Source organism: Microtus pennsylvanicus, chromosome 16 (assembly GCF_037038515.1).
Source record: "Microtus pennsylvanicus isolate mMicPen1 chromosome 16, mMicPen1.hap1, whole genome shotgun sequence".
Lineage (NCBI taxonomy): Eukaryota > Metazoa > Chordata > Mammalia > Rodentia > Cricetidae > Microtus > Microtus pennsylvanicus.
Window position 1 is genome coordinate 12,688,072 of NC_134594.1, and position 26,484 is coordinate 12,714,555.

Below are 26,484 nucleotides of genomic sequence, written 5' to 3' on the forward strand. Positions count from 1 at the left end.
AAAAGCTCAGCACTCTCTGTTGGGACCGTTATTTATTCTCATTGTGGTACATGTTCTCCAGTGTACAGAGTGAGAAACTGACGCACAGAGGGCTCATGTAACTTCTGTATGGCCATCCAGCCAAGACTTCCATCTAAGGTGGCTGGCTCCACATTTTATATGCACATTCTAGAGTGCTAAACTTGCTTAGTTCTTTACAGCGTATAAAAGCTAACAGGCATCCTCTTGTTTTACGGAGGAAAACAAAGCAGAAGTAACTATTAGTGATGTTCTATACCTGAGGGTACTGAGGCTGCATAAGTTCAGGCTCTGCCAAGAAGTTGCTCAGTAATGAAGCAGTAAGATTGGGGTTAAAACCTGTCCTGACTCCCCCAGACAGTTTCATTGATGAAGAAGCACACTTTTAGCATCCTCATATACCTTTTTGATTTTTGAGTTTGTTTATGCGTGTGGTATGTACATGTATGCAGCAGTGTTCACCCATGTGGAGGACAAAGGTTGACCCTGGGATGTCTTCCTCAATCACTTTTTCACCTCAAGTTTATGGAATTGAAAAAAAATTTTTCAGACACTGTATTCTGCTAATGGTTTCCTCTCCCCCAACTCCACCGGCATCCTCCCCACCTCTCCACTCCCCAATTCCACATCATTTCTTTCTCTTTAGAAAACAAGCAGGTGATGATAATAATAATAATAATAATAAATAATAATGATAAACAAAAAGCCAAATCTATAAAAACACAATATTGGAAACCTGCAAAAGGTCAGTAAGACAAAAATAAAATGTCCCCCCAAAATTAATATGAAACAAAAAGTCTACAAAAATACCCTTGAATTTGTTTGGTGTTAGCATCTACCTGGGCATGGGCCTACTTTGAAGTGTGGCTAATATATTCAGTGAAACACCACTGAAGAAACTAGTTGCTCCTTTGCAAGCAGATGTCAATTGGAAATAGCATCTCGGTTAAGGATGGGACCCCATGTCCACTTCCCCCTCTTTGAGCTGGGACTTTGTCTGACCTGAACTTGAGCAGAACTTGGGTATGCTGCCACAGCCTCTGGAGTTCACATGTGTGTCAGCCCCGCTGTGTCTGGAAGACACTGTTTCCTCGGAGTCATCCCTCCCCTCTGGCTCTTACAGTCTTCCCTAGGCCCTGAGGGGGAGGCTTTGACATCCCACCCAAGACTGAGTGCTCCAAAATCTCTCACTCTGCACACTGTCCAGTTGTTGGTCTGTGTTTGCTTCCCTCTGCTGCAGGAGGAAGCTTCTCTGATGATGTCTATGGGTAGAGCAGAATCTCATTAAGAGTCACTTTATTGCTGTTTCCTTAGCAGAACAGCAGTATTTGGTTGGCTCCTAGGCCCATGGCCTTCCCAGTCTCGGGTTTTTGACCACCCAAACAGTGTCAGAAAGGGTTTGACCTCATGGAGTGGTCTTTAAATACCATCAGGAAGCAGCTGGTTACCCCGATAACATTGATGCCACTGCTACACTAGCATTCCATGCAGGCAGGTCACCACTGTAGATCACAGGGTTTGTAGCTGGTTGGTGTTTACATTTCTCCTCTCGTAGCACCCAGCGTACCTTCCGGCACTGCAAACACCAGTCAGTAGGCTCAAATTTCTAGCTAAGCACAAACTTGATGTGCCTGTCTTTCTCCCCAGTGCAGAGTCACATACACCACTGCATCTGATTTTTCCTGAGCGCCAGGGTTCCCAACTCAGGTTCCCATAACCATACTTACACAGCAAGCCCTTTTTACCCACTAAGCCACCTCCCCAACTTTCAAAATACACTTTTGAAGCATTCACACCTAAGGGGGAAGACCAATTCTCCTTTCTTTAAGGTGGAGGGAGCTGAAAACATTGTAGATGGCATCCTCCCCTGAGCAAAGCCCTTAGCCACAATGAATTCTACCTGACTGAGGAGATAGCCGGGCGAACCACTCTGAAATCAGTAAAGAAGGCAAGGAGTCAAATTTTCCACGCTTCAGAAACCATCTACAGTCCTGGCCAACATCCAGACTAATTGAAAAGGCTGATTAAGATGCAGCCCCTCCACTGCATCAGATAACAGAGGGGAACCTTGGTGTCTTAGGTTACCATCACCAAGGGCAGAAAGAGATAGCTGATGATCCTGCGGCCCTGCGAAAACCTAGACGCGTGATGCGTTTTACCTTGGCATTTTCCATCCGTTTTAATGATGTGTCTACCAAGTGGAAGAAGCAAAGATACGAGGCTGCTAATGAGTCGAACATCTGTGCCGTGTTTTACTATTACAATACTGTCAACAGGAAACTTAAATTACTAACATCATCTGCACTGGGGAGCTTTTGCTCAGGGTTTCAGTCTGTGCCCAGTAGTAATGACACTGAATGTGCTGATCTCTGTGCCAAGCCTATGTCTGGAACATTGGCTGGGACACATACACACAAGCTCAGCAAGATGCTGGCAAAGAGAGTTGGAAGAAAAAAGCAATTCTTTTTCTTCTTTATTTCTGTTTGATGAACAACAAAATCACATGGTAGCGTGAGACACAAGCTACTTTTCAGAGGACAAGTCTATCTTCGGCTAGTGCTCTCTCCTGTGGGATAAAAATTAGACCAGGGTCAGGGGTGTACCTCAGATTGAAAGTACTTGCCTGGTATGCACATGACCTGGCTGGATGCTGTCCCCAGCATTGTATAAAGCCAGTGTAGTAGTCCATGCCTATAATCCCAGAACGCAAGAAGTAGAGGTAAGAAAATCGAAAGTTCAAGGTCATCCTTGACTATATAGTAATTTTGAAGCTAGCCTGGGCTATATGAGACCCTGTCTCAAAGTAACAAGAATAAGAACAGAGAGGAGGAAGAAGAGGAGGTGGGGGGGGGGAGAGAAAAGGGCTAAGCCTAGAAATAAGACATGTGTTTTGAAACCATGGGAACTTCAGTTTGGGCATCATTTTCCTCCCAGAGCTGCACGTGGCTAGTATAGCAAACTCCTCCCAAAAGAACCTGTTGACCCGTGACAGGAAAAGGTATGAAAACTACACATGAGGTGAAACTAATGCCAGGATCATGGGAAGGGATGGCTTGACCATCTATAGAACCACAGTAGGGGCAGAGACCCAAGGATAACCTGTGTCTACTCAGTATGATCACACACGCGTACACACACACACACACATGTGCACACACACAAGGATAGCCTGTGTCTGCTCAGTTAGTATTCTCTCTCTCTCTCTCTCTCTCTCTCTCTCTCTCTCTCTCTCTCTCTCCCTCTCTCCCTCTCTCTCTCTCTCTCTCACACACACACACACACAAGGACATCCTGTGTCTGCTCAGTTAGTATAATCTCACACACACACACAAAGTTGATGTGTGGCCCTTTTATGAAACACTGGACTGCCAGCCAGTCTTTTTAATAACCGGAGAGATCGCTCAGCAGTTAAGAGCACAGGCTGCTCTTCCTGAAGACCCAGGTTTAATTCCCAGTGACTACATGGTGACTCACAACCATCTGGAACTTCAGTTCTACGGGACACAAAACCTTCTTCTTGTCTCGGTGGACACCAGGCATGCACTCTTAGAAATAAAAATAGTTTTTAAATTCTTTTTTTTTTTTTGATGTGTAAGTTGTAGTTCTCAAAACTGAAACATTTTTCCTGCATCACAGGAAGAGATAATGAATTTTCTAATGAGAATTGATGTGACATACGGGTGTATCTACTGTGTAGACCACTGTCACTCAATGGGTATGGTGGCCTGGAGCCCTTGCTTTCCTTCTCAACTCCCTGTATTGAAATAATCTGTTTACATGTGTCTCTCCCAAAGGATTTTAACTTCTTCGAGAGCAGAAAACAGATTTTATTTCTCTTTGCATGCTCATGGCTTGCCTTGACCTTCTTAATATATATGCTCAATAAATATTTATTTAACAGAGCTGAATTTTAGGTTCAGAAATTTAGTATGTTTTTCCCATAGTGCCTCTAACCCAGTGACTGCAGATCAAACACAGACGTTTCACCCCCTCCATCTATAAAGCAAGAGGCACAAACATCTCTGTCTAGGCTACTAGTTCATGGAGTCATGCGGACTAGGTGTCTATAAATGAATGCCACAAAACTGAAGTGACTCTTACTTATGACATTTATGTTTCTCTGTTTCTGGTAAGAATTAAGAACAAGGCGAATGCGTGTGTCTGCAGCTCTCCGAGTGTCGGTGTACCCCCCATTGAGCAAATAATAAAGATTCCCTACTGAGCTCGGAAACTATACTATTTGCCCAAGCAAGCCTAAGGACCCAAGTTCAAATCCCCACAAGTCATGTAAAACTAGGTATGTCGGTGCATGTTTGTGACTCTAGAACTCCGACAGAGATGGGAGGCAGAGATGGGAGAATCCCCAGAAGCTTGAGGGCCAACTCGCCTGGCACACAGAAGAGCAAACAACAAAGAAACCTTGTCTCGGTTAAAGTGGGAAGTGAGACAGCAGAGTCTGTTCTCTGGCTACCACACACATCCCTGGCAGCGATGCTGTGCTGTGCTCCCTAACATGTAACCGAGCATTGCGTTCTTTGCAACTCAAGCAACGTCTGGCAATAGAGACCAGTGCCTTGTCTCCGCCATAGTGTGAACTCATGTGTGCAGAGACCCAGTCTGAACTGTTGTCCCTTGTCTTCCCTTCTCCTAAAACTAGGAGATCAATGAGCATCTGTTGCACGAATGCCTGGGCAGTGGTCACCAACAGCAGGGTATTCATAAATAACCTGGGTTTTATTTTTAAATACCTTAAACAAAAGCTGTCCCCACACTAAGACGTGAGGCATTAAGTAAAGCGGGCAAAGGCCTCCACTTCTAACAGGTGTGGAGAGAAACAGAACCGAGCTTTATTTTCAGACGGAATCCCAAATCTGTGAGAGAGCACCGAAGCACCCGGCACATGGCTTCCCAGTGGCAACAGAAAGATTTGATGAGAGAGTAGCCGAGGGCCCAGGGCCTCAAGCTCCTGAAACTGCCTTGTAGCTATTGACAAACAGCAGCAAGACATAGCTATGTTCTCTACGTAACAACTACAGTAAAACTGTATGCAAATCTTTTAAACCATTCTAAGGAACTGAGTTCCTGGGCTTTTTGGTTGTCCTGCCATCCATACGAGGCACTCTACGGGTATTTATGGGTTCAATCTGATTGATCTAAACTAAAATATATTTTGAGAAATGTTAACTAGGAACACTGTTCCATGCCTCCGTGGAACAACCTTAATGCACACACAACACACACACACAATTAAAAAATAAACTCATAACAAATTCTGTACTCTAAGGAATCACAATTTAAGTATATTAATTCATTAAAAGATTTATATGGCTAGATTTTAATTCCTTGAGTGGTATCTATGCAAACCTAATCTAAAATATCCAGTATCATTTTAATCTCATACAATCCAATGCACTTTAATAAGCAAAGTAGTTACCAGTAGAACCAACACCCAGCTATTCATCCCCTGTATATGTGCGTGCGTGTGTGTGTACGCATGCACAACCTTCTGTGTAAACAAATGAATTGAACTAATTTTTTTTCAGGACATTTTTATATTTAATCAACAACATTGCCAAAGAATGCCACCCTTCAGAAATCTCCCTATCCTGGTTTCTAACTTATAGTAAAATGGAGTGTTGTAGCCAATGGACATTAGTGTGGAAATTTATAATGTCAATTTTTCAATGCTATAGTTACAAGGAAGAGATAGTTTCCACTATAAAAATTGCCCTGAAGACTTAAACAGCAATCTCTCTCAGGCCTCAACATTATTAGCATGTGTTCCTAATAAGCATCAGTCCTCAAAAGAAAGCTCACTCCGTTCAGTGTCTCTTCAAGAATCAGGACAGGTCAGCAAGATGGCTCCACGGGTAAAGACGCTTGTCACCAGACCTGAGCACCTGAGCTGGACCCCAGGGGCCCATGTGGCGAAAGGAGAGAGCCAAGTCCTGCAGGTTGTCCTCTGACCTCCACTTAAACACATGTGCACACATACACACACAAAATAAGATAAAATAAAATAAAAATGTAATCAGAAATACATGGGGATCCTCACCTCACAACTACCTAAAAAAGTAAAAGAATTCTGGAGAAACATATGTAACTATACCAGGAAGCATTTTTTTATTCCAATAAAATAAAAGAGCCTACTAAAAAAAATTGTCCTGCAGTCTGGTTACCCAGTTGAAAATATTTGCTATCTAAATGATCTTTCCAATTCATAGGCTAGAAATTATCATGGGTAATTTTTTAAGAATATCCGAGTAAGTCTTGGCTTCAGGCAACCTTCCTCATTTACCCAATACTTGCATCCACCGGCTTAAAGTATACTCACTGAATAGGACAGTGGGATAATAAGGAACCACCTCAACAAGGAAATTACCAAAAATTATAAAAAAAAAAAAACGTTAAACCCTGACAACCTGCTGGACTGTGGGTATTGATTCAACTCCAGCCTGCTCTACCAGCAGGAGAAAATGCAAACAAGGCAGAAAGATGAGATCCAAAGAAATTCCTGAAGCTTGAAATCTCAGCTAGATCCCAGGGAATCTTTCCAAGATGTACCTTGGCTCTGGGGTTAGACCCTTGATCCTCCAGTGGGGGTAGGGAGAGGGGGAGTTTAAGCAAAGATGCTTGGAAAATCAGATCTGCCCTGACAGGGTGAGGCAGCCCTCAATGACCTCTTCTAACCCTGCTGTGCAGGCTTCTCAGAAGCCTGCAGGCTTCACCCTGAACTGCAAGCTTCCTCGAATTGTAGACTTAGCTTTCAGTTTCCCTCACAGTCCTAGTTAGGGGAACTTCCCTGTCTGTTCTTGTCTAAAACCTGAAAAATACCTAAATGTCTCTCTAAAGCACTGGTTGAACACAGCCAATTGGGTCCAAACAGTAGAGGTGAATGCATCAGGATGACATGTACGGATGAAAGAAAGGCTCTAGGGTATGTGTTCAAGTTCAAAAAGGAAAAAGCAAGTCATAAACGCGTGGGGGGGGGAGCTACTGTGTGTACAAGCGACGGTGCAGGAATTTCCACTGAAGGATGAGTGGTGAGGGGCGCACAGCAGCAGGTGGTGCACAGCAACCATTTAAAGACTTGCACTCTCTTCATGACACAGTTGTAGTGATATGCTAAGGGTAAACTGTGTGGTATAAATAATATTTCTAAGGTAATTTTAAAAGATTGTTGAGAACTTTAGGGTCTTACAGTATAATACACCAGAGTGAAGTATGAGGTAAACTGCCTTAATATTCATGACTGGAATTTGAAAGCTCATGACCTCTCAAAGTGGTGTGAAAATGTTGATGTATTTTTTTTGGGTACCTTCTCTAAAGAGGTCCCATGCCTTTCACCAGATTGTCTCAGAAGTCTGGGACCCAAAGGAATGTCATAGAGCACAGCAGAAAGAGAGACAGGCGTTTCATCTCTTTATCCTACCTTATTAACGTTTCATCGTGGCATATTCATACACCTCCCACTAAAGAAGATCTGTGCTCTACAGCAAAGCCTGAGAACCATGGCTTGTATTTTCTACCTTCATTTGAAGGAGGGTCTGGGCTTGGGAAACAGTTCTGTGGGCAAAGTGTTGATGGTGCTTGAGGATCTGGGTGAGCTGGGACTCCCAGCACACACATGAAAACCAGACAAGGCTGTAGCTTTAGAACTGGGTGACAGAGACTGGAAGGTCCCACGGGGACACTGCTCAGCCATTCTAGGCAAAAACGGTGTTCTCTTCAGGTTCAGCAAGAGACACACCCCCCCCTCTCAAAATAATGCACAGACACGACCAAGAAAACACAGGCTAACATTGCTCTCTGGCTTCCATGTACACCCGCATGAGTGGGCACACACACACACACACACACACACACACACACACACAATAAAGGGCTCCCATCTAATTTATAAGCATTCCTAATAACAGCAGAAAAAGTCACATCTGGCTTTGGGGCAAAATACTTACCCACATTGAAACCCTTCAGTGATTCAAGTTTGAGCACAGCTGTCTAAGGAATAATTATGTTTTCTCCATAGAAATGGGATAGTTGTGAACCTGGGAGTGAGGGTGTGGACACATGGAGAAGAAGTCAATCCTGCATTTCTTGGGGGGGGGGGAGGGGCAGAGCAGAAAGGTGGGGTTCATCTAATCTCAGTAAAACAAGACTCAGTAAGTACAACATCATCTGCCAAGCTTCAACTGTCCGAAAGAATCTTTAATCACAAACGAGCATTAAAATATATCACAAGATTCTTTTTGCTGTGCTGGGTATTAATACCCATATAAATTGGGGTCAGGATTTATGTAAAAATGTGGCTTCTGATGAATTCTGTGTGATTGAGATCCTTGAATTCCATGAGTCCACCAACATCTTCCCAGTCTCTACCTTGATTCCCTGATATTCTCTAGCTTCAGATGCAGAGTTTAAGATCAAGAGAGACTTAAGGGAGGGGCCAGCGGGTGGACCAGAAGTGGCAAAATGAGGGATATTTATTACTGGTGAAAATTAGGAATAATGCCCACTTTCCAATGTGTTTTCCGGGTGGTTTATCACTGTCAAAACAGGCCAACGGCGGATTTGGTATGCAACTGAAGCTTCAGCTATGCCAGAGTCCTAGGGCTGGCATCTCCTAACTGTGCAGGTTTCCCAGACAAAGAAACTGAAGGGGTTTGCATAGTTCAAGACCCAAAGCTGACCGCCATTTCTAATCGTCTTGATGACTGCCTTGACAAGCCTAGAAGAAGACACAGAGCAGAAAAGGAATCTGCAAAAGCTTTGCAGTTAAGCCAGGAAGAGACGCTATGCAAGATGAAGATGGGAGATTTATCATAAAATTCCAAAACCATCCTATGTTAATTCTTACAGTTGGAATGAAGTGGCCTAGAGAAGTCGTGCCTCGAGGTGTGCTTCCGAAGAGCACGAAGAAGGGAGAATTCAGGTAGAATCCTAGAGAACTAGATGATAATAGTAAAAGGACAGTATGGATTGGTTTACAGGCTATGGCGAAAGCACAGCAAAGAACTGGGAGGGAAGCCGGGCGGTGGTGGTGCACGCCTTTACTCCCAGCACTCAGGAGGCAGAGGCAGGCGGATCTCTGTGAATTCAAGGCCAGCCTGGTTTACGAGAGCTAGTTCCAGGACAGGAACCAAAAGCTGAAAACCTGGTCTACAAGAACCAAAAGCTGAAAACCTGGTCTACAAGAGCTAGTTCCAGGACAGGAACCAAAAGAGAAACCCTGTCTCGAAAAATCCAAAAAAAAAAGAACTGGGAGGGAGAAATGTAAAGGAAGCTGGTCAGAGGGTGGAGTCCAGACTGGAAGAGCATGTCAGCCAAAGAGAGAAAGAAGCCTAAGAAGTTAATGAAGTGCCGGGCGGTGGTGGTGCACACCTTTAATCCCAGCATTTGGGAGGCAGAGGCAGGCGGATCTCTGTGAGTTCGAGGCCAGCCTGGTCTACAAGAGCTAATTCTGGGACAGGCACCAAAGCTACAGAGAAACCCTGTCTTGAAAAACCAAAAACAAAAACAAAAAAAAGTTAATGAACTGCAATGAACATGCGCTGTGTTTGTAGTCCACTTAATGAGTTCTAAACTCACTGGCTGGTCAAAGCTCACGTGATATAACTGCCCCTGTTCATAAGGAAGGAAGCTGGAACGCTGAGTGATTAAGCGGCCTGCCTTCACTTCAGTCAGCTAGCGAGCGAGCAGCTGAGCCAGGATCTTAACCAGAGAGCCTAAACTCGGAGTCACCCAGGCTCCAGAGTGTAAAGAATTTAGATCTTAGCATTGTGTAGCAAATTGGGAGTCATGTATCTAAGAGTTCATTGGAAATACTTATAGGAAAGGCTCATTCCTTCTCAAACACACCTCTATACGCATGGCAATATCCCAGCCATGCTATTCGACGTGAAGCAATCATTGATGGTCGCACTGATATAAATTAGCTGTTCAGTCCAACTTTCTTTAGTAGTGCCCGTTATATTAGTATTGCACCATGGCTCCTCCCTTCGAATCCTCGGAGTCTAATCTAACCTTTTAATTCACCTATATCTGTGCTAGCAATGCAACAGACGATTGCAAAGACCAATGTGTTTATTTTTAAATTCCCTCTGCACATGTATAACTTTTGCCAAGGAAGCCATTCCCATCAGATAATATAATCAATACCTTTAAAAAAAGTTCCTCCATCCCCCTTGGGTTTAGGTCTTTAAAGGCAGGATGCGACATCTAAGCCTTCCTAGAAAGGCAGGGCCAACTTTTCTTCTGATTACCATCAGTAAAGAAATGAATTCTTCTCACACTATGGAAAACCACTGTATCCTAATGGTTTACTGCCCCAAGCCCACAAATCAAGGAATTGGGTTAAATAAGAAATAAAGATTGGTGCCCTGCAGCTCCAGGGGAGGAAGGGAAGTTTCAGTTTGATCTCTTGTTGTTTAACCAATTAACAATAAACAGCGGGGAGGAAGAGAAAGACACCGCGTTGCTGCCAAAGATTCTCCTTCTAGATAAATGACTAGATATCAGAATCTGGGATTTGTTACTTTCACTTATCAAAACACAAGCAAGTGTGTACATGTACACACACACACACACACACACCAAGAATAAACAAACTTCTCACAGTTTCACAATAAATTTATTACCTAGTTTGACTTCAATTATAATGCGTCCAAATTTTATATGCAACCTCCTTCCCTGGGTAGGGGAATACAACATACTGAGAGGACAAACAAGACGTTTCCTATGGGCATATAAACACTTCTAAAACTGAGGCTGGATAAACACACAGATTAGGAGAGGGAAAGTGTATTTCCTCTTCAGAAATTTTAATTAATAAATCAGACAAGAAAAGATTGAGATGGATTGATTGATTGATTGATTGATTGATTGATTGAGGCTTAGGTACGTGGCAAACATGCACCTGATGAACACTCATTACTTCTTCACCAGAACCCAGGGACGATGGTATTATTACTTCCGCTTCACTAATAAAGAGCCCAGGGAGAGTGGTGTGATTATTCCCACTGCACAAGGAAAGATGCCCAGGGAGGGTAGTGTTATTGCTCCCACTTCGCAAGAGGCATCCAATAGCTTGAAGCTGACCTGGCTATTCAATCAGGGATCACACTCAATTCAGACACTGCTGTGCACACTTAAATGCTCATGCGAGCTGAAACCACGCATGGCCGAGCATGGGGCCTACCACACAGCAGGACTTCATTAATATTTGTTGTCTAAAATATCACCAAACCCTACCAAGGGCTTCATAGAAGAGCTTTCATAAATGCCATCATTTGAACAACACCGAGGTACAAAATTAGATCCTCAGGCAGACTCTTAACAAGGCTAAGAATCCTCCGTTCTCCCTGTGACACTCATTGACTTCCGGAACAGCTACTTAATAAAAGAATTAATAAAATCTGTTTTCTAGATAATTTATCCTTTAGAATTATAATAAAATTAGTACTCAGTGATTGGACTGGACATACAGTAAAGCAAAAACATGTTTGTTGTTGTAAGAATATCTAGAGTCAAAATTAAAGCAATTCCAGAATGAACACTTTTGAAGAGTCAGGAATTTGATTAAAACTTCAGCTGCCTCTATAATGAAACAGTTCTTTAACGACAAAAGAACTTTTACAATAATGCAGAAGAGCTCCGTTCCAGGCCGAGCTCTCCCCCCACTTTAATCATGGCTATTATTTCTGAAAATGAAAATGGCTGAGGTCATTGTAATCTATTTCAGGGTTTGCATGCGTTGGTGGTATTTTCCCCTTGGCTTTGAGCTCTCCACGTTACCAGCTCGACGTTATGGGTTTTGCTATATACCCTTTCAGATCCCATTCTTTTTAATAATGGAATTTACACAAATAAATTAAAGCAAATTCCACTTTCTTTCCTAACAACTCCAGATGGAGTCCACACTTGCAAGAGACCTGGAACTTGTTTTCGTTAAAAAATAAAATAAAATAAAAAGAGTACTTCTTAGAACAACATGGCATGCTGCTCCCATCTGCATAAAACACTATGTGGTTGCCCAAAAAATGCTAGAAAATAAGGGAAACTGTAAGGTTTATATTGTTCTTTTGACCAAACTGAAACACTAGAATAATACACAGGTATCTATTGCATCCAGCTTACACAGAGACAAGGGAAATGCCCAGAGACAAATTCCATAAGTAGGGTTGGAAAATCTATATAGCCATAGATATCAGGAAAACCCTTAGAACCCAGTGCCCAACATTATCAAATAACTCACTAGATTCACATAATCACACACTCCTTGTAGGTGTGATTTCACTGGCTTTCTGAACTTAGTGTGTTCTATCTTATGTATTTGTTTTATTCTAAGTTGCTCTCCTTCTTATATACTATTTTATGTTGTTTTATTTTATTCTGATTTGCTGTCCTGTCTCACAGAATACCTCCGCTTCTAAGGACCCTCTACTCACACCAAGGATGGCTTTGCAATACATACACATTGTGGAGCTCTAGCTGTTAAAAATGCCTTAAGCTCTGTTTGTTTGTTTATTTTTTTTTGAAAATCGACTTGCAAGACCAATGCAATAAGCTTTTATGAAAGAGGTGAAATAATTTTTAAACACAGACACACAATGAGTTTATTTATTTAGAAACTTGTTAAATGGAGTCTGGGAATTCAAATATTCAATGTTGACATTGTACAGAACTGGCCGGGAGCCAGGGCCTGGTCTCCAGTGGGACCCATTGGACTAGGAACCCAGGCCTTTCTTTCCTCCCACTTGAACTAAAAAGGTAGAGGCCATTAGTTCTGCACACAGCAGTAACTGAGCCACACTCATATAACCTACCCCAACCAGGGTACTTCCAAGGAGGAGAGGGCAAGTGTGTTAACTCTTCAGTGCTGAGCTAGAGCACTCTGTCACACTTAGACTTCTGTAAGCAGTTTCTCTGCTGTGCAGAAACTTCTCTGAAGTTCCCTGCATGGCAAGTAAGCCAAAGCAGCAAACGAGAAATATTTCCTCTGTGTGTGCTAAGGGCGGGGTCACCAAGTGTGTGCAACCTACAAGTCTGGAAGAAGCATTCTGCCTCTCTCTGGTCCTTCCCCTCAGTGTTGTCCTCTCTACATGGGCAAGTTCCTTGAAAATCCCATTAAACTCCTCAGGAGGCCAGAGAGTAGGGAGAGGGAAAGAATCTAATTTTAGAAAAAGGATCCTGCCTAGTGGGGTGGGGAAATGTTGAAGGAACTACTGATTCACGTCAGAAGGAAAAACAGACCCACCAGCTGCTACAGACATGCCTGGACTGCAGCCTCCATCCAGTCCAGAAAGGGTTAAGCATCACTCCAGAAAATAGTGTTTGGCATCCTTGCTGTGTCTGTCTCCTCCTGGCCCATGCCCTCCTCCACCAGGATGCCTTAGGGAATGCCCTACAGAGGGAATGAGTATTTGAGGATGTGCACAAGAATCCAGAAGTGGGACAGGACCGTGAGAGTTGTATGCACGGGTTGCTTATGTCTACACTGTCGCAGCAAACAAGGCTCAAGGCAAAGGGTGTACCAGACATAAGCACCCTGGGGTTGAAGTGAGGGTGCACTGTCTAATCAAAGCCTTAAGCTCAAAGCAAGAAGTCTGGGGAGGTAGAGGGGCTGGAAGGGACTGGAAACAGTATGCTCTGAGGGAGCTCTGGCTCCTTCATCCCTGGGACTTCCCCTGCCCCACCCCGACACCCCATAAGGGCCAGTTTTCTCTGCAGCCAGGACTTTGGAAATGAAGAGGAGGGATGCCATTGTAAAGAATTGAGCTCTGTCTGGCTCCCAGTACCTTGAGAACCAGAAAAGAACCTGTGAACAAACAAGTCAAATCCCCCCACCTTGTGGCCCGCTTGCTTTCAGGGAGGCACTCCGGGGGGATGCCAGGAAAGAGGCCGCCAAAAGTAGGGTCCCAGCTACAGTCGTGCCCCCTTGTTCCTCCAGCCCGGGTTAGACTCAGCCAGGAGTCCTCAGCTGTGGCCTTCCTGCTCCCGTCCATTCTGTAGCCTCTGTTACACAACCCTCTCCCCCTCCAATTCCAAAAGCAAAACAAAATAAACTCTCAAACGTTCAGATGTTAAAAAAGAAACTGCTTACAAGACCCACCTTCAACTTCAAAGGAAGAGAGGGGGACTTGTTAATTTCTATTCCACAACTGCCCTGTATGCTGAGTGTCTGTACAGGAGGGTAGGCCTCTGAGCAGGGAGAGACCTTAATTAAGAAAGCTTGAGATGGGGTTATCCTCAAAACTTAGCCGCTCACTCAGACTTAGGCACAGGGACAGAGGGACACAGTCGCCAAAACCTGAAACTCAGCAGCCCAGGCACATAAGGCTCTGCAGCTAATGAACCGGCCTCTCCCACAGTGGTGGGGATGAGGCGAGAAAGAAAGGCAAAGTCAACCTTCCCCTAAACACAAATCCAAGAGGGGGCGCGAAAAGAAGCGAAATGGTGCCTCAACGTGCCAAATGTAATAAAGCAGCCCTAAGCCAGGGTAATGATCAAATAATGGCGAATGAAACGTCTTCCTAGAAGGGGCCTCAGCCTCCACCGGGAGAATAATTTTTCCTTCTTCAAAGCAGCCTGGAATAAACAAATCAACGCATGCTAGAAAGCAAAAGGGCCCGCTTCTTAAGGCGAGTGAGCACGCGGGAGTCCAGCCTGAATCCCCGGCTGTGAATTGTCTTCAGAATTCAGTCTAGGTGCTGAGCTGCAAGGGCGAGTTTAAACATGGGAAGCAGAACTGACATGTACCTTTCCAACTTCGGACCCTGTTTTCAAACAAAGATCAAGGCCAGAACAAGTGCCTCCCGACACCGCCAGGGTTCTGATAATCCTGTCCCTTCTGCGTCTGCAACTATGGGGGTTACTGGATGAAACTAGTTCATTGCTTTGACTGAAAACCTGCTGGCTGGTTCTTTGGGAATGCGGAGTGCGTTTCCCTTCGGTATTTTAGGCTCCAGACATGCACAGTGCACAGCAGACCCTACCTCACTTCCTTCGCCACCCTGAGGAGAGTAGCAACTGGAATTCCTGGCCAGGCCCAGGTGCTTCTCTAGCAACCCCGCGCCACCCCAAATAACCAAATAAAACGACTGAGAAGTCTCCTGGCTGCCAAGAGTGGCCTTGGCTTATTTGGTTTTCTTTTCTTGAAGATTCAAATGGAAGTCAAAGGTTTTAGACAGTACATATTTCGATTTTCTTGTTTTTCCCCTTTCTTTATTTTTTACATTAAACTTTTATGTCTCCTCATATGGTTTACAACGAAATTATCGGTTTCAAATATTGTGTGAGAATAAGTCCTACAAGTTAGGCTCAAGATTGTGCATTCAATCTGTCCGTGTAACATCAGGGACTATTTTCAAGGTATGTGGTCTCTGGTCTCCCACCATGGGCTCCTAAGCTTTAGCCAAGACCAAGCTAAATTGACATCCACCTAAGTCTTACACGGAAGATAAAAAGAATAATCAACTATCGGAGAAAGATTTGTTTCTGTCTATTTTGTTTCCCCCTCCTAAGGCTTTCATTTGCCACGATTACAGTAAATTGGGTTTTTTTTTCTTGTTTTGTTTCATATATTCTGGTTACATCACCTCTTCCAAACGCAGGAAGGAAAAGAAGAGAGAAAAGGAAAGAGAAAAGAAAAAGCAGCTAAGTTTCCCCTGGATGATTGCACCGCAGGGGTCACCAGCCACCTCTGCCACGCGCTGTTCGGCAAAAGGAAATAGCGCTTTAAAATACAAAAATCTCTAGTTTTGCTATGATTTCCTTTATTGCCCAGACTGTAGCTGGAAAACAACACGAGCAGCGCCGGTGTTTCAGGAAGGCAACTGCAGTAGCAAAGCCCGGCTAGTGGGAACCTGAGGCTCAGCAGAAGTTCCTAAGGCTGGGTCCTGCTCTCTGGGAGCACATGGGCATCCTTAGCCACAGGAGACAAAGTCAATGTGTCTCACATGCGGTGACTGACAAGTCCCATCAGATCAGAAATGAGGCCCGGCCTCTCAAGGCTGAGTGGGCTGCGTGGTGTACAGCTTGCTTACTAATTAAAACAGCTAGGGCGCGGGGAGGGGGTGCTTAAGAAAATTCGAAGGATTTTGCGTTCTGCTTTCGCTTCGTAGGATGCCGGGCAACCAGGCACTGTGCAAAGCCTTGGGCTTTTATTTCACAACTTACTGCTCAGTTGAACCGATCTCCCTGCCTCCTCTCAAACACACACACACACACACACACACACACACACACACACACACACACAACCAAACCTTTGAAGTCTTAAAGCCATCAAGCATGTGTGCATTTATTACCTCTCGGATGAAAATAAAAAAAGACATCGAGCTCAGTGAAAAGCCAACAGGAAAAATACAGTTCCGCTGGCGCACTTTACACCGTTGCAACGAAGTGAAAAGAGCGGTGGTAGCAGAGAAGCAGGCTGCCTTGATAAGGCGGCCGGCCCTGAATTTAGGTTGACTCCTACAACCTGAGTTCCGAGGGGAAAGATGCCACTAGGGAGTGTGTGAGTGCGCGGCGTGAGTTCGGAATAGCTGAAGCTCTAGAATGGCTTGGGAGGCCGGCGTCTCGCCTGGCAACTCATTGGAGTCTCCAACGCAGTGCGCTGAGGAGGCTGAGACTGAGGCCGGTGCCGCGGTGCCAAGATGCGCCCCGTGTGCCGTAGGGAGTCGCTTGGGGACTTCGCTGGGGGAAAACAGACTACCCACGTACCATCTCTCGCCTCTCTGGTCCGAAACAAAACAATTAGAGAGTTCGGTATTCCGTAAATCCATGTGTGAGAGCCAAGGGCGGCCTGGCCGGTCCCCTCCCGTAGCAGCTCTGACAACGAGGGAGAATGCTGCAGACTGCCCGCCGTGTCCCCTTCGACGCAGAGCAGATTTTGAACAAACCCAGCCTGGTCACCTATTAGCCCAAGCTAGGCAGCGCTTCCCATCCTACCCTGTCCCGGAGTGTCACCCAAGCCCTTCTCTGAAAGAGTGGGAGTGGGGGGATGGGAGTCCCGTCTCCCCTGGCCCAAAACCCCACTGCCTAGTCTGGCGTGACCGAGGCTGCTCCTTTCCGGTCAGGGAGAGGGCGCCGGGGAGAATGAGTGACCTGGGACCCCGGCTGCACCCAGCAAGAGAGCCGCAGGCTGAGCTGCGCCCTCTCGGCGGCCCCAAGTTCCGACAGCCCGCCCCCTGGGGGTCACTCGGCGCCCTGCCAGCCCGGGGTTCTCGGGTCGGAGCGCGCCCTCCCGGCCTTGTCTGCACCGCCTTCGCGGCTGGCCGCTTGCCCTCCACGCCAGGGCCTGGGAGCGCTGGCGCAGCCTCCTCTCTCCCCACCTGCCGAGTGGATCTGCGGAACCCGATGCTCGGTGCTGCCAGTGCTACCCCCCATCCAGCCCCAGGACCACGGCCCCCCTCTGTCTCCTCTTTCCCTCCCCGGGCTCTGGCCGCGCAGCTCACGCCGCCGCGCCGTAGGACCGAGCGCACAGCGCCCACTACCGCAGCCGCTGCTCGGCGCAGCCCGCTCGACCCGCGCAACTTGCAAGCGGCTGCCTCGCAACTTTTCCCAACTCCACCGCGGCAGCCAGTCGCCGCTGCTGCCGCCGCCACCGCGGCTCCCTCGGAGCCCGCCACCCATTTCGAACCCCAGAAACAAACCGAGACTCGGAAAGGCGCCCTTCCCCTACCCGCTCCCCCCCCCACCCCGCTCCCTCCCTCCTCCCGCTCCGGGGACTAGCTGGTTGGCCAGAGGCGACTCTCCCCCGCCTGGGGGGAAGGGAGGGGAGGGGGACACACTCTCCTTCCCCCACCCCACCCCTTCACGTTCACTCTCGCGCGCTCTCCTCCCTCCCACCCAGCTTTTTGCTGCCCCCACCCCCACCCGGGAGTTGCCACAGCTGGTCCTGGTGCGGGACTTAGGGCTACCGTGGCTCCTCCGCACCAAGAGCAAGAGCCAGGGCACGAAGGCTGGAATCGGCAGGTTGCTCGGGCTGCAGGCTGCGCTGTGCTTGCCTTTTACCCGGGGCCCCGCGCCAAAGCAGCCCGCGCTCTCTCCCCGAGCGCTAGAGACAGATATGCAAGATGGCAGAGGAGGGGGAAAAGCCAATAGAAAAGGGATATTGCACCTACTTGTGGCCAGTTTCCTTGCCCTGCCTTTGGATCTCATGCTGTGCCCAGTCCTGCAGTCGCTGCTGGGTGGTTGGTTTTTTTTTCTTGGATCTTTTCCTTCTTTTGGTCTCTCTCCCTCCTCTCTCTCTCTCTCTCTCTCTCTCTCTCTCTCTCTCTCTCTCTCTCTCTCTCTCTTTCCCCTCTGTGTGTGTGTGTGTGTGTGTCACGCACGCACACACACTTCCACACTCGGTCTTTCACTCTCTCTCCCTCCCTCTCTCTCTTTCTCTCAATCCACACTCGCTATCTCTAGCATTGTCAGTTTGGACACCTTCGCACATGCGCGCTAGACGCCCCTCCAACATCTCAACGCCGCCAAAAAAAGTTTGGAGCGATTTATCACTTTGATTTGGAGATCTTGTCAGATGGCAATCGCCGAGGAGGCGGAGAAAGGGAGCTACGGGGAGGGCGGCAGGGGGCGGGGAGCGAGCGCGGGGAGCTGGAGGGAAGCAGACACCTCGCCCAAAGGAAAAAAGAAAAAAATAAAAGAAATGAAAAGTCTTGGACAGAGAATTGATTCGTGGGACAGAGAAGTATGTCTGTGTGGGAGTCAACAATAAGCCTGTATTATAATTATTATTAATGTTTTCTCCGCCATAAATTACATTGTCTATAAGGGAAACAAGAGAGGAGGAGGAGGAAAAAAAACTTCAGGATAAATTTTTCCCTCTACAAAAGAACTAGGTTGAGGGCTGGACCGTGAACGCATTATCCTGGAGAAGACGAGAAGCATCTTGAACTTGAGAGAGCTGCTGTTGCTGTTGCTCTCCTACTGAAGTTCCTGGGCTTCCGCTTTGGATGAATAACCGTTTCTCGATTTTAGCTGTAGCACCAACGGTAGCTGCTATCCTTGGAACATTTCAGCAGTCTGTTCCCATCAAGTAGCAACAATTGCCCTTCATTCCCAGGTCCCGGCGGGCTCGGACGTTTGACATCCAAGACCTCCTGCCTCGCCTAAGGTCGGCCGTCACCTTCCGGCCTCCTGCTGCAGCGCAGCCCGCCTGCCATTTCCACTCACTCTCTGAAACCTACAACCTCTGGGGTCACCAGAAGGAGGAAGAGGGGAAATTCCACACGCATACCTAGAAAATACAAAAAGTACATTGTTGAAACGTGCTTTAATTACAGAATTACTAATGAAGTTGTGCGGGCAGAAATGAGGACGCAAGGGGTTAGGTGTGTTCAAGGTATGAATCACTCCCAACTCAGTATGGATTTTTCTCTTGATACAACCTTGCATTAAACAGTTGTGCTCAATACCTTCCACGTGCTATTTATGTCTCCATTAAAATCTGCTGCAAATCCTGCCAGACACTATAAAAGAAAATTGCAATCTTTTCAGTGTCGGTGCTGCAACAGCAATCAAGTCAGAGCAAACGAGCAAGGAAAGCTGGTCCTGGGCTTCAGGTCTGATAGAGAAGTGGGGGCAGGGGGGGGACGGACAAGTGGGTTTGTTGAGAACACTCCGTTGCACCTGTTGGTATTCATTTTGTCTAAGCTAGGACTGGAGTCATGAGAGACCTACCTAACATCTAGGTTCAATTTTGATGGGCTTTGGGGGACCAGAACCAAAGCTTACAGGACCTATCCCAACTAAAGATACTTACCACCTCTCCTTCTGCAGATCCGTGTAATTCCAGGGGCGTCCAGCTGTAAAATACAGGTCCCTGAAGAGCCAAGCTACAGCTCCCAAGGGAGCATCCCAAGATGTGCGACCTTGAAATAGGAGGAAGAAAAAGAGGAGGTAAAGGAGAAGATGACAGAGAACGGGAGTGGAACAGCTTCCAGAGGAGAAAGTTCCGGTGTCCACATACAGGAACACCAGGGTCTGTCATCTCCCTTTCCCCCAAGAGGCGTCTGGGATTTTACCAGACCTACTAGAGCTCCAGTTGCCTTGTGCACGCAGGTGTGCATGCGTGTGCTTTTAGTATGTGCAAAGGCCGCATGTGAGTCAACACAGGTCCACAACTCCGAAACCCCCCCAAATCTACTAGCTCCCCCTTCTAACCAGTAAATGTCCTTAGGGGAAATAGAGGCATGAGCCTGAGAATCTCCGGAGGGAACAAATTCTCTAGGGAAACATACTAGGCTGACAGGCAAGGAGTTCATGTAGCAGCTTCTTGTCTATAAGAGACTTTGAGGGGGGGATCCTTAGTTAGAAGACAGAGGACAGCCCAAGAGGATCCCAGCGGTCAGAATCTAGAGGTTTTTGGGCCTCCTTGAAAGGAGGTAGAATTCTCCAGGGCCTGGCACCTAGGGCCAGCACAGTATCCTGGACTAGGATATTTCATTTCACTGGACACTCTGTGGCGATTAAAGGAAGAACGGATGTGGGCAGCAGCCACCCTTCTCACCTCCCTACAGGTTCCCTTCACCTGGACTCTAGGGAGTCTGCCAACACCTGGGTTAGATCTGCTGGAATTTTCTAAGAAAAGAAGGGACCATGTTGCCAAACTCCGAGGTTAAAAACAAGACCCACTTGGACACTGGACTTTTATTTTACGCTGAGAAAGTACAAATCGTGGGATTGACTACAAGAAAGGGTGGTTTCAGCAAAGAGCAATAGACAGAGGCTGAAAGACAGGGCCGAATCTAAAGTATCTGAATCTCCAGATGTAAGGATATCGGCCTTTTAAACTTTTACAGAAGGTTGAGGGACCAGAGCAATGGAAAACAGCTGGGGGTGTCGACCTCCTCTGGTGTTTAAGCCCCCTTTCCCTGTCTTTCAGTGCGCCGGTCCTTCTCCAAGATCTTTCTAAAGTTTTGGCAGAAGTGGTTGAATCTGACTTCTTCTAACTGAGGTAGCAAACACAGGCTCTTGTGTCCCCAAGCCACAAGGTCACTGTGAGAAGACAGACGTGCCACCATTCTTTAAAACAAATTTAAAAATAAAAAAAAACCTAAATGAATAAACTAATAAATCAAAGTATTCACAATATCAATTTTAAGTTTTTCAAACTTCAAAGCTGGTTTCTTTTTCTTTTTCTCTCCCTTTCTTTTCTTTCCCCGTCTCTTGTTTCCTGCCCTACGTGTGCAGTAATAAAAGAACTAAGTTGCTAGTTCAAATGTGTTCAACCTGATGGAGCAAATGCCCCTCAGGCGGCTGCGCACCACTGCCTGCTGCCTGCTACTCGGTGGTCCCCGAGGCTGCCCCTGCGGGTTCCCATTCCCAAACTCCTGGCCTCTGTCAGTTCCACCTGTCCCAGTCCCAGGCGTGAGATCACAGCAGGTGACTTTCTGTTGTGGCCTCGGGAGTTGCTAGCACATTCTAACCTGAGACCTAAGCCGTCCCTGGCTCAAGTGGGGTGGAGGGTGGGGCGGTGGGGTCGCCCGCGACAAATTGATGAGGGTGAAGCTGCTTTCTCTGCCCCTGCAAACGCACCAACCAGCCTTTCCTTCTCCTCGAATTCGTTTCCTGGGGGGGCAGCCGCACAGGACCTAAGTTTTTCTTGCCTTTTCTTCCAGGGAAGCTGGCATCCTGAAAGCAGTGACTCCTTGGAAAAATCTATGAGCTTGCTTTTTGGGTTTGCTTAGAGTGTGTGTGTGTGTGTGTGTGTGTGTGTGTGTGTGTGTGTGTGTGTGTGTTGTTTCTTTGTTTTTCTGAGCATAAGTGGGGAGATAGAAGTGGGAATTGAAAGGAAGATAGGTTATCGAAAAGCAAGAAACAGGCTACTATACCTTTTCTCAACAGTTTCTTTAATTTATGCCAGCAACACTGAGGAGCCGATTTTCAATACAGTACATTGCCACCGGAAATTTTCCTTTCCTTTCCTGGCACAATAACTGAGCCAGCCCCAGTACCTTTGGAAGAAAGTTTGAATTCTTTACGGAGGTATTTCTTGGCCTATTGTCTTTGTGCAGTGAACTTTACGTGCTATTGAATGCAACCTATATTCGCCCGGCTACCAGCAAGATTAATTTAATCATTGTAATGTAATTATTAATACTGTTTACCCAACGCTGGGTTTCAGGTTGGCTGTTAAGAAATTAAACTCTCGCTGGGTGACCAGAGGTAGGCAGGAGTTTCTTCATGTTGAAATGAAACAGTTCTCTTTATTTAGTCTCAGAGTCCAGCTTTCGGCCAGGGGCTCAATTAGCCAAAATGGAAACAATTTTCATTCATTGCAATAACTCACTTGTTCTGGGGATCGCTTTCAAAATATACACTTTATTATTATACGCTGACCTCGGTGGCGTGGGGTGGCAATAAAAGAAAGAGGCAGGGAGATCTATCTAGCCCCCTTGGGCTATAATTATTAGAAATTAATTGGGTTCAGGACCCTGGGTAGCCTAGCTAAATTAATAGCTTGTCTAGTGGTTTAAATCCGAATTTTCAGTCCACGGGAGAGAAAGGGAGAGCGTCACAGACATGAAATGCAGACCCAAGGGACGCCCGAGTTTACTTGCAAGACACTCATCTATTAAACAGTGTCCAGAATACATTGGAGCTGGGGAAAGGGGGCCCGAGTAGGAGGGGGCGGGAGCGACCAGAAAGAAGAAAGGAGTCAAGACCGGGAGGGAGGCTGAGAGTGTACAGAAAGGTCTCGAGTTGATTTTATTCGATTTTTCTTGTCTGCATTGTTTTCGGGAGGGGTTGCATTTAGGGGTTAAAATCAAAAATAAAGATCCCGTGCACTCGGAGCTGTCGCGCTGGAGTAAAAGTGAAAAGGGAGCCTTAGGCAAAAGGAAATTACTGCGAGCCCGCGTGACCTTTCAGGGAGGTAATCAATCAAGTGATCAACAGGGATATTTATCATCGCTATATAGGACGACTTCGGCCCGCAAGGGCGGGGTGGGGGTGGAGGGGAGCAGAAGAGGGTGGAGACACGCGCACGTTCACACACTCGCGAAAGTTTGAACAAACCCGATGAGCCTCAAAACAGGACACGTACGTAGGCTTTCGGAAATGTCTAGACTCCCTGGTTCTGTTTGATGTCCTCGGAGAAACTCTCGCCTTCGTCTGTGTAGGCAGAGGCCCCGGGCTAACGTCCCCGACCTCAGCCCGTTAGGCAAAGGTGTTAACTCTCAACCGCCCGTCCCGCTTGGCCTTGAACACCAAGCAGCTGGCAGGGAATCCGCGCTTCGCGCCGCTTCGAGGCACTAGCGCAGCGCCAGCTCGGCTTTCCCCTGGATATGGCCAGCGGCGTGAGGATGCGGGGTCGCCCCTCCCGGCCGCACGCAAACCCCGCGCCCCACAGTCTCCTCTTCCTGCGAAATTCTCGCTCTGCGCTGCAGCCGGATCGCGCCTAGCTGCAAGGGGGCCGGGGGCGAGTACACAAGGAGGCGATCAGCGGCCTTGGCTGTCCAGCCACCTCCTCCACCTTGTAAAAAAAATCTCCCATTTGTAAATTGCGTTTTTGATCCCGGGTTTCTTCGCAAACTGATCCTGCCCCATCTCACTAGTCTGCAAACATCCACCTGCCCCCAATTCCAGAAGCCTACAAAACGGATGCTGGTTTATAGGAAAATGCGGTGCTGAGTTTGAATGGTCAGTGCATCACCCCGAACCTCCCAGGTCCCTCAGTCAGCTCCGGAATGATAATCGGTTCTTTCTCAGAGCAAGCGGCGGGAGACTACTGGCCCTCGAGGCTGGAAGCTGTGTACCGAAGGGCCACGGGTCGAGGGTACACGCGCCGCCTTCTGGGTGTGATCCCCGACTCACGCGGTGCCGGGTCGCCCCAGAGTGGATCAGAGGCCGTGTGGGTTGGCAGCCCACGAGGAGCTCGCGCTCCCCCGCGCGTTTCTCCGCGGCCCTTTCAGAGCTCCGGGTGCCCGGCGCGGTTTCCTCCCGTACAGCCTAGTCTGCGGCGCCCCCGCCTGGCTTTCCCCGCCGCCGCAGCCCCGAAGCTCCGGCCACGAAGGGCTCCAGCTGTGCACAGTAGCTGCCTAGGCGTGGGGGTGGGAAACAGCTGGGGCGCCCCAGGGAAGCGCGAGTTGGGGTGGGAAGGAGCCCAGCAAGGAGGATTATGAGTCGAGCAACTCCCGGAGCTGCTACTGGCTTAGGATCAGGAGGAACTGCTATACGGGGGCACAAATCTCTCTGTCCCGGGAGGTATGGAGCCCCAGAAGGAAGCCAGACTGTTGGCGTGCAATGCCAGAAGCCTTCTTTAGATCCTTGCCCTGAACAAAGAACCTTCTAGAAGGATGTTGCCAAAGTTTAACGTGCGGTTTAATCACCTGGGGGATCTTGTTAATATGCAGATTCGGATGCAGGATGCAGGTGGAGTAGCTCTTGCACTCCGTGTTTCTGAGCTTACTTGCAGGTTATGCAGATGCTCCTGGAAGCCCAGCATTACCTGGAACTTTTAGACTCAAAATCTCAGGCCCGGGTTAGACCTACCAACTCGCAAAGGCATTTTCCCAGGCGAGTCCCGGGAACAGAGTTGGAGAAACATCCCTCTGAAAGTGTCTAGCCGAGTTTTCTGTCTGGTTAGATCAGGACACTTCTGCAGCCCAACCCCCTTTTCCTGCCTTCATCGCGGGGAGGGGGGTTGTCTAAACCTATTCATTTAAAACCCACACCTCCTCTGGCCTTTGTAGAAATCACTCGTCGCCCAGTTTTGTTGACCTTTGGGTCTTAGAGGCCAAATGCCTCTGGAGAGGTTTCCAGGATTCCTGTCTGATGGGCAGCGCCCCCCCACACACACACACTTTTCCTTTGCCCCCATATTTTTCTGTCGTCTCTCTGACTTTTATCCCCCTCTTACGGTTTTTGTTTACGCATCCTTCTTCCCCTCTTAGCTCTGGGCATCCTGAAGACTGCGCCTTAAATGGACCAAAGTTTGAATTTTTCATCTGCAGCATGGACTTGAGCCACTCTCCCTGTGTGGCCATGCTTGCTATGGCTAAAAGACAGCAATATTCAGACTTCATGGCATTGTAACTGAGATAAATCCTCAGCCAGCAAGATAGATTTTTAAGGTGTTTGTTTGTTTACTTGTTTTGATTTAAGGAATAAAGTCCCACTATGTAGCCCTGGCTGGCCCAGAACTCAGAGAAATTCCCTTCCTTTGCCTTCTAAGTGCCAAGATAAAAGGTGACAAACACCACACCCTGTGAATTTTGAGATTTTAAGAGTTAATCTATTGAAGATTCAAATGCCTGTGCTCCATTTTAATTAACTGGGTGAATGAATTTAGACAGATAACTGAGTTTCTCTGCATCCCCATAATAACTGGAACTACTTATAGTTCCAAATTCTGATGTTCTGAAAGTTAGACAAGGCTTCGTGTGTGTGTGTGTGTGTGTGTGTGTGTGTGTGTGTGTGTGTGTGTGTGTGTGCACGAGAGTGTGCATGTGTGTGTATGTGAGTGTGTGTGTGTGTGAGTGTGTGTGTGTGGTCTTGAGCTCTGTCTTTCTCATTCACAGCTGCAATGGGATATTCTCCCCCCCCCCTCTGGTCAGTCGGCTGTCTCTGCAAATAACGGAACCCAAGGGTGTGATGTGTATGAAATTGCTGTAACTGGATCTTCACCGTAACCTTGCAGCTTTGAATGGGCACCAGTGTGTGGATGGGTTTGGGTTACACAGTTTTAAAAGATGCTTGTGTCCGTGAGTCCTGACAAATCAGTTCCTAATACCAAGCTTCTGTCAATATGCATCACCAAAGAAGGTCCAGACCGTCCCCAGACAGGCTGACCCAGCAGAGCCCAGTACAACAGAAAGATGCCTCTCTCTTCCCTGGCCACACAACACAACTTCCAGAAAGGTTATTCCAAGATGTCTACGGTTCCCAGTTACCCTGTTTTGTGAGTTGAAAGCCACAGAGGAATTCCAACAGAAAGCGATTTTTAGCAAAGTTCTTTCTCTTTCATCCTTTTTGAAATCCTTTTCTGTTTCCTCAGCATTTTTCGCCTTAACTCTCCACAGCTCTGGCTGCTGCCTTTACTCTCAATACATGAAATCATTAAGGTTCGTTCACTGCCAGGAGATAGGAGATTTGTTATATTTTTTTATAGAGGGTACTTTAATATTATTTACTCGGATGTATGGTTGTGGTTGACATGAGAATATCAACACACAATCAAACCATATCAGTTCTCCTAATGGACTTTAAAGTTTATAATAGATTTCCACAGCTTTTAAAAGTGTGATCTACAGAATCCATGCTGAGACGGTTATGAACAAGACTGTAACAAGAACCTCAGTACTCAATAACTTAATTCTCTTGAACTGAGTCCAAGGCAGACCTGGAAACCTTCAAATTCCTCTACAGAGTGAGTGTGTCCTAAAACCACGACAGTGTGGCACAGGTGTGCTGGGTTACAAGAGCCACGTCACAATATGGTTACCCGCTTTGTGC

At 47.0% G+C, this 26,484-nt stretch overlaps 1 protein-coding gene across 8 annotated transcripts in view; it reads right to left on the minus strand.

Moving 5' to 3' along the window:
* Positions 1–18,568, minus strand: part of Mecom (MDS1 and EVI1 complex locus) — a 549,775-nt gene extending 531,207 nt beyond the window's left edge. For 2 of the 8 annotated variants that reach the window (XM_075951060.1, XM_075951059.1), the window contains exon 1: positions 18,144–18,565. In XM_075951060.1, coding sequence (XP_075807175.1) covers positions 18,144–18,180 — 37 coding nt within the window. In that variant the 5' untranslated portion in view covers positions 18,181–18,565. Of the gene's footprint in view, positions 1–18,143 lie in introns of all 8 variants that reach the window. The other 6 variants (XM_075951063.1, XM_075951061.1, XM_075951064.1 and 3 more) reach the window with 5 other exon arrangements.
* Positions 18,569–26,484: the final 7,916 nt, after the last annotated feature.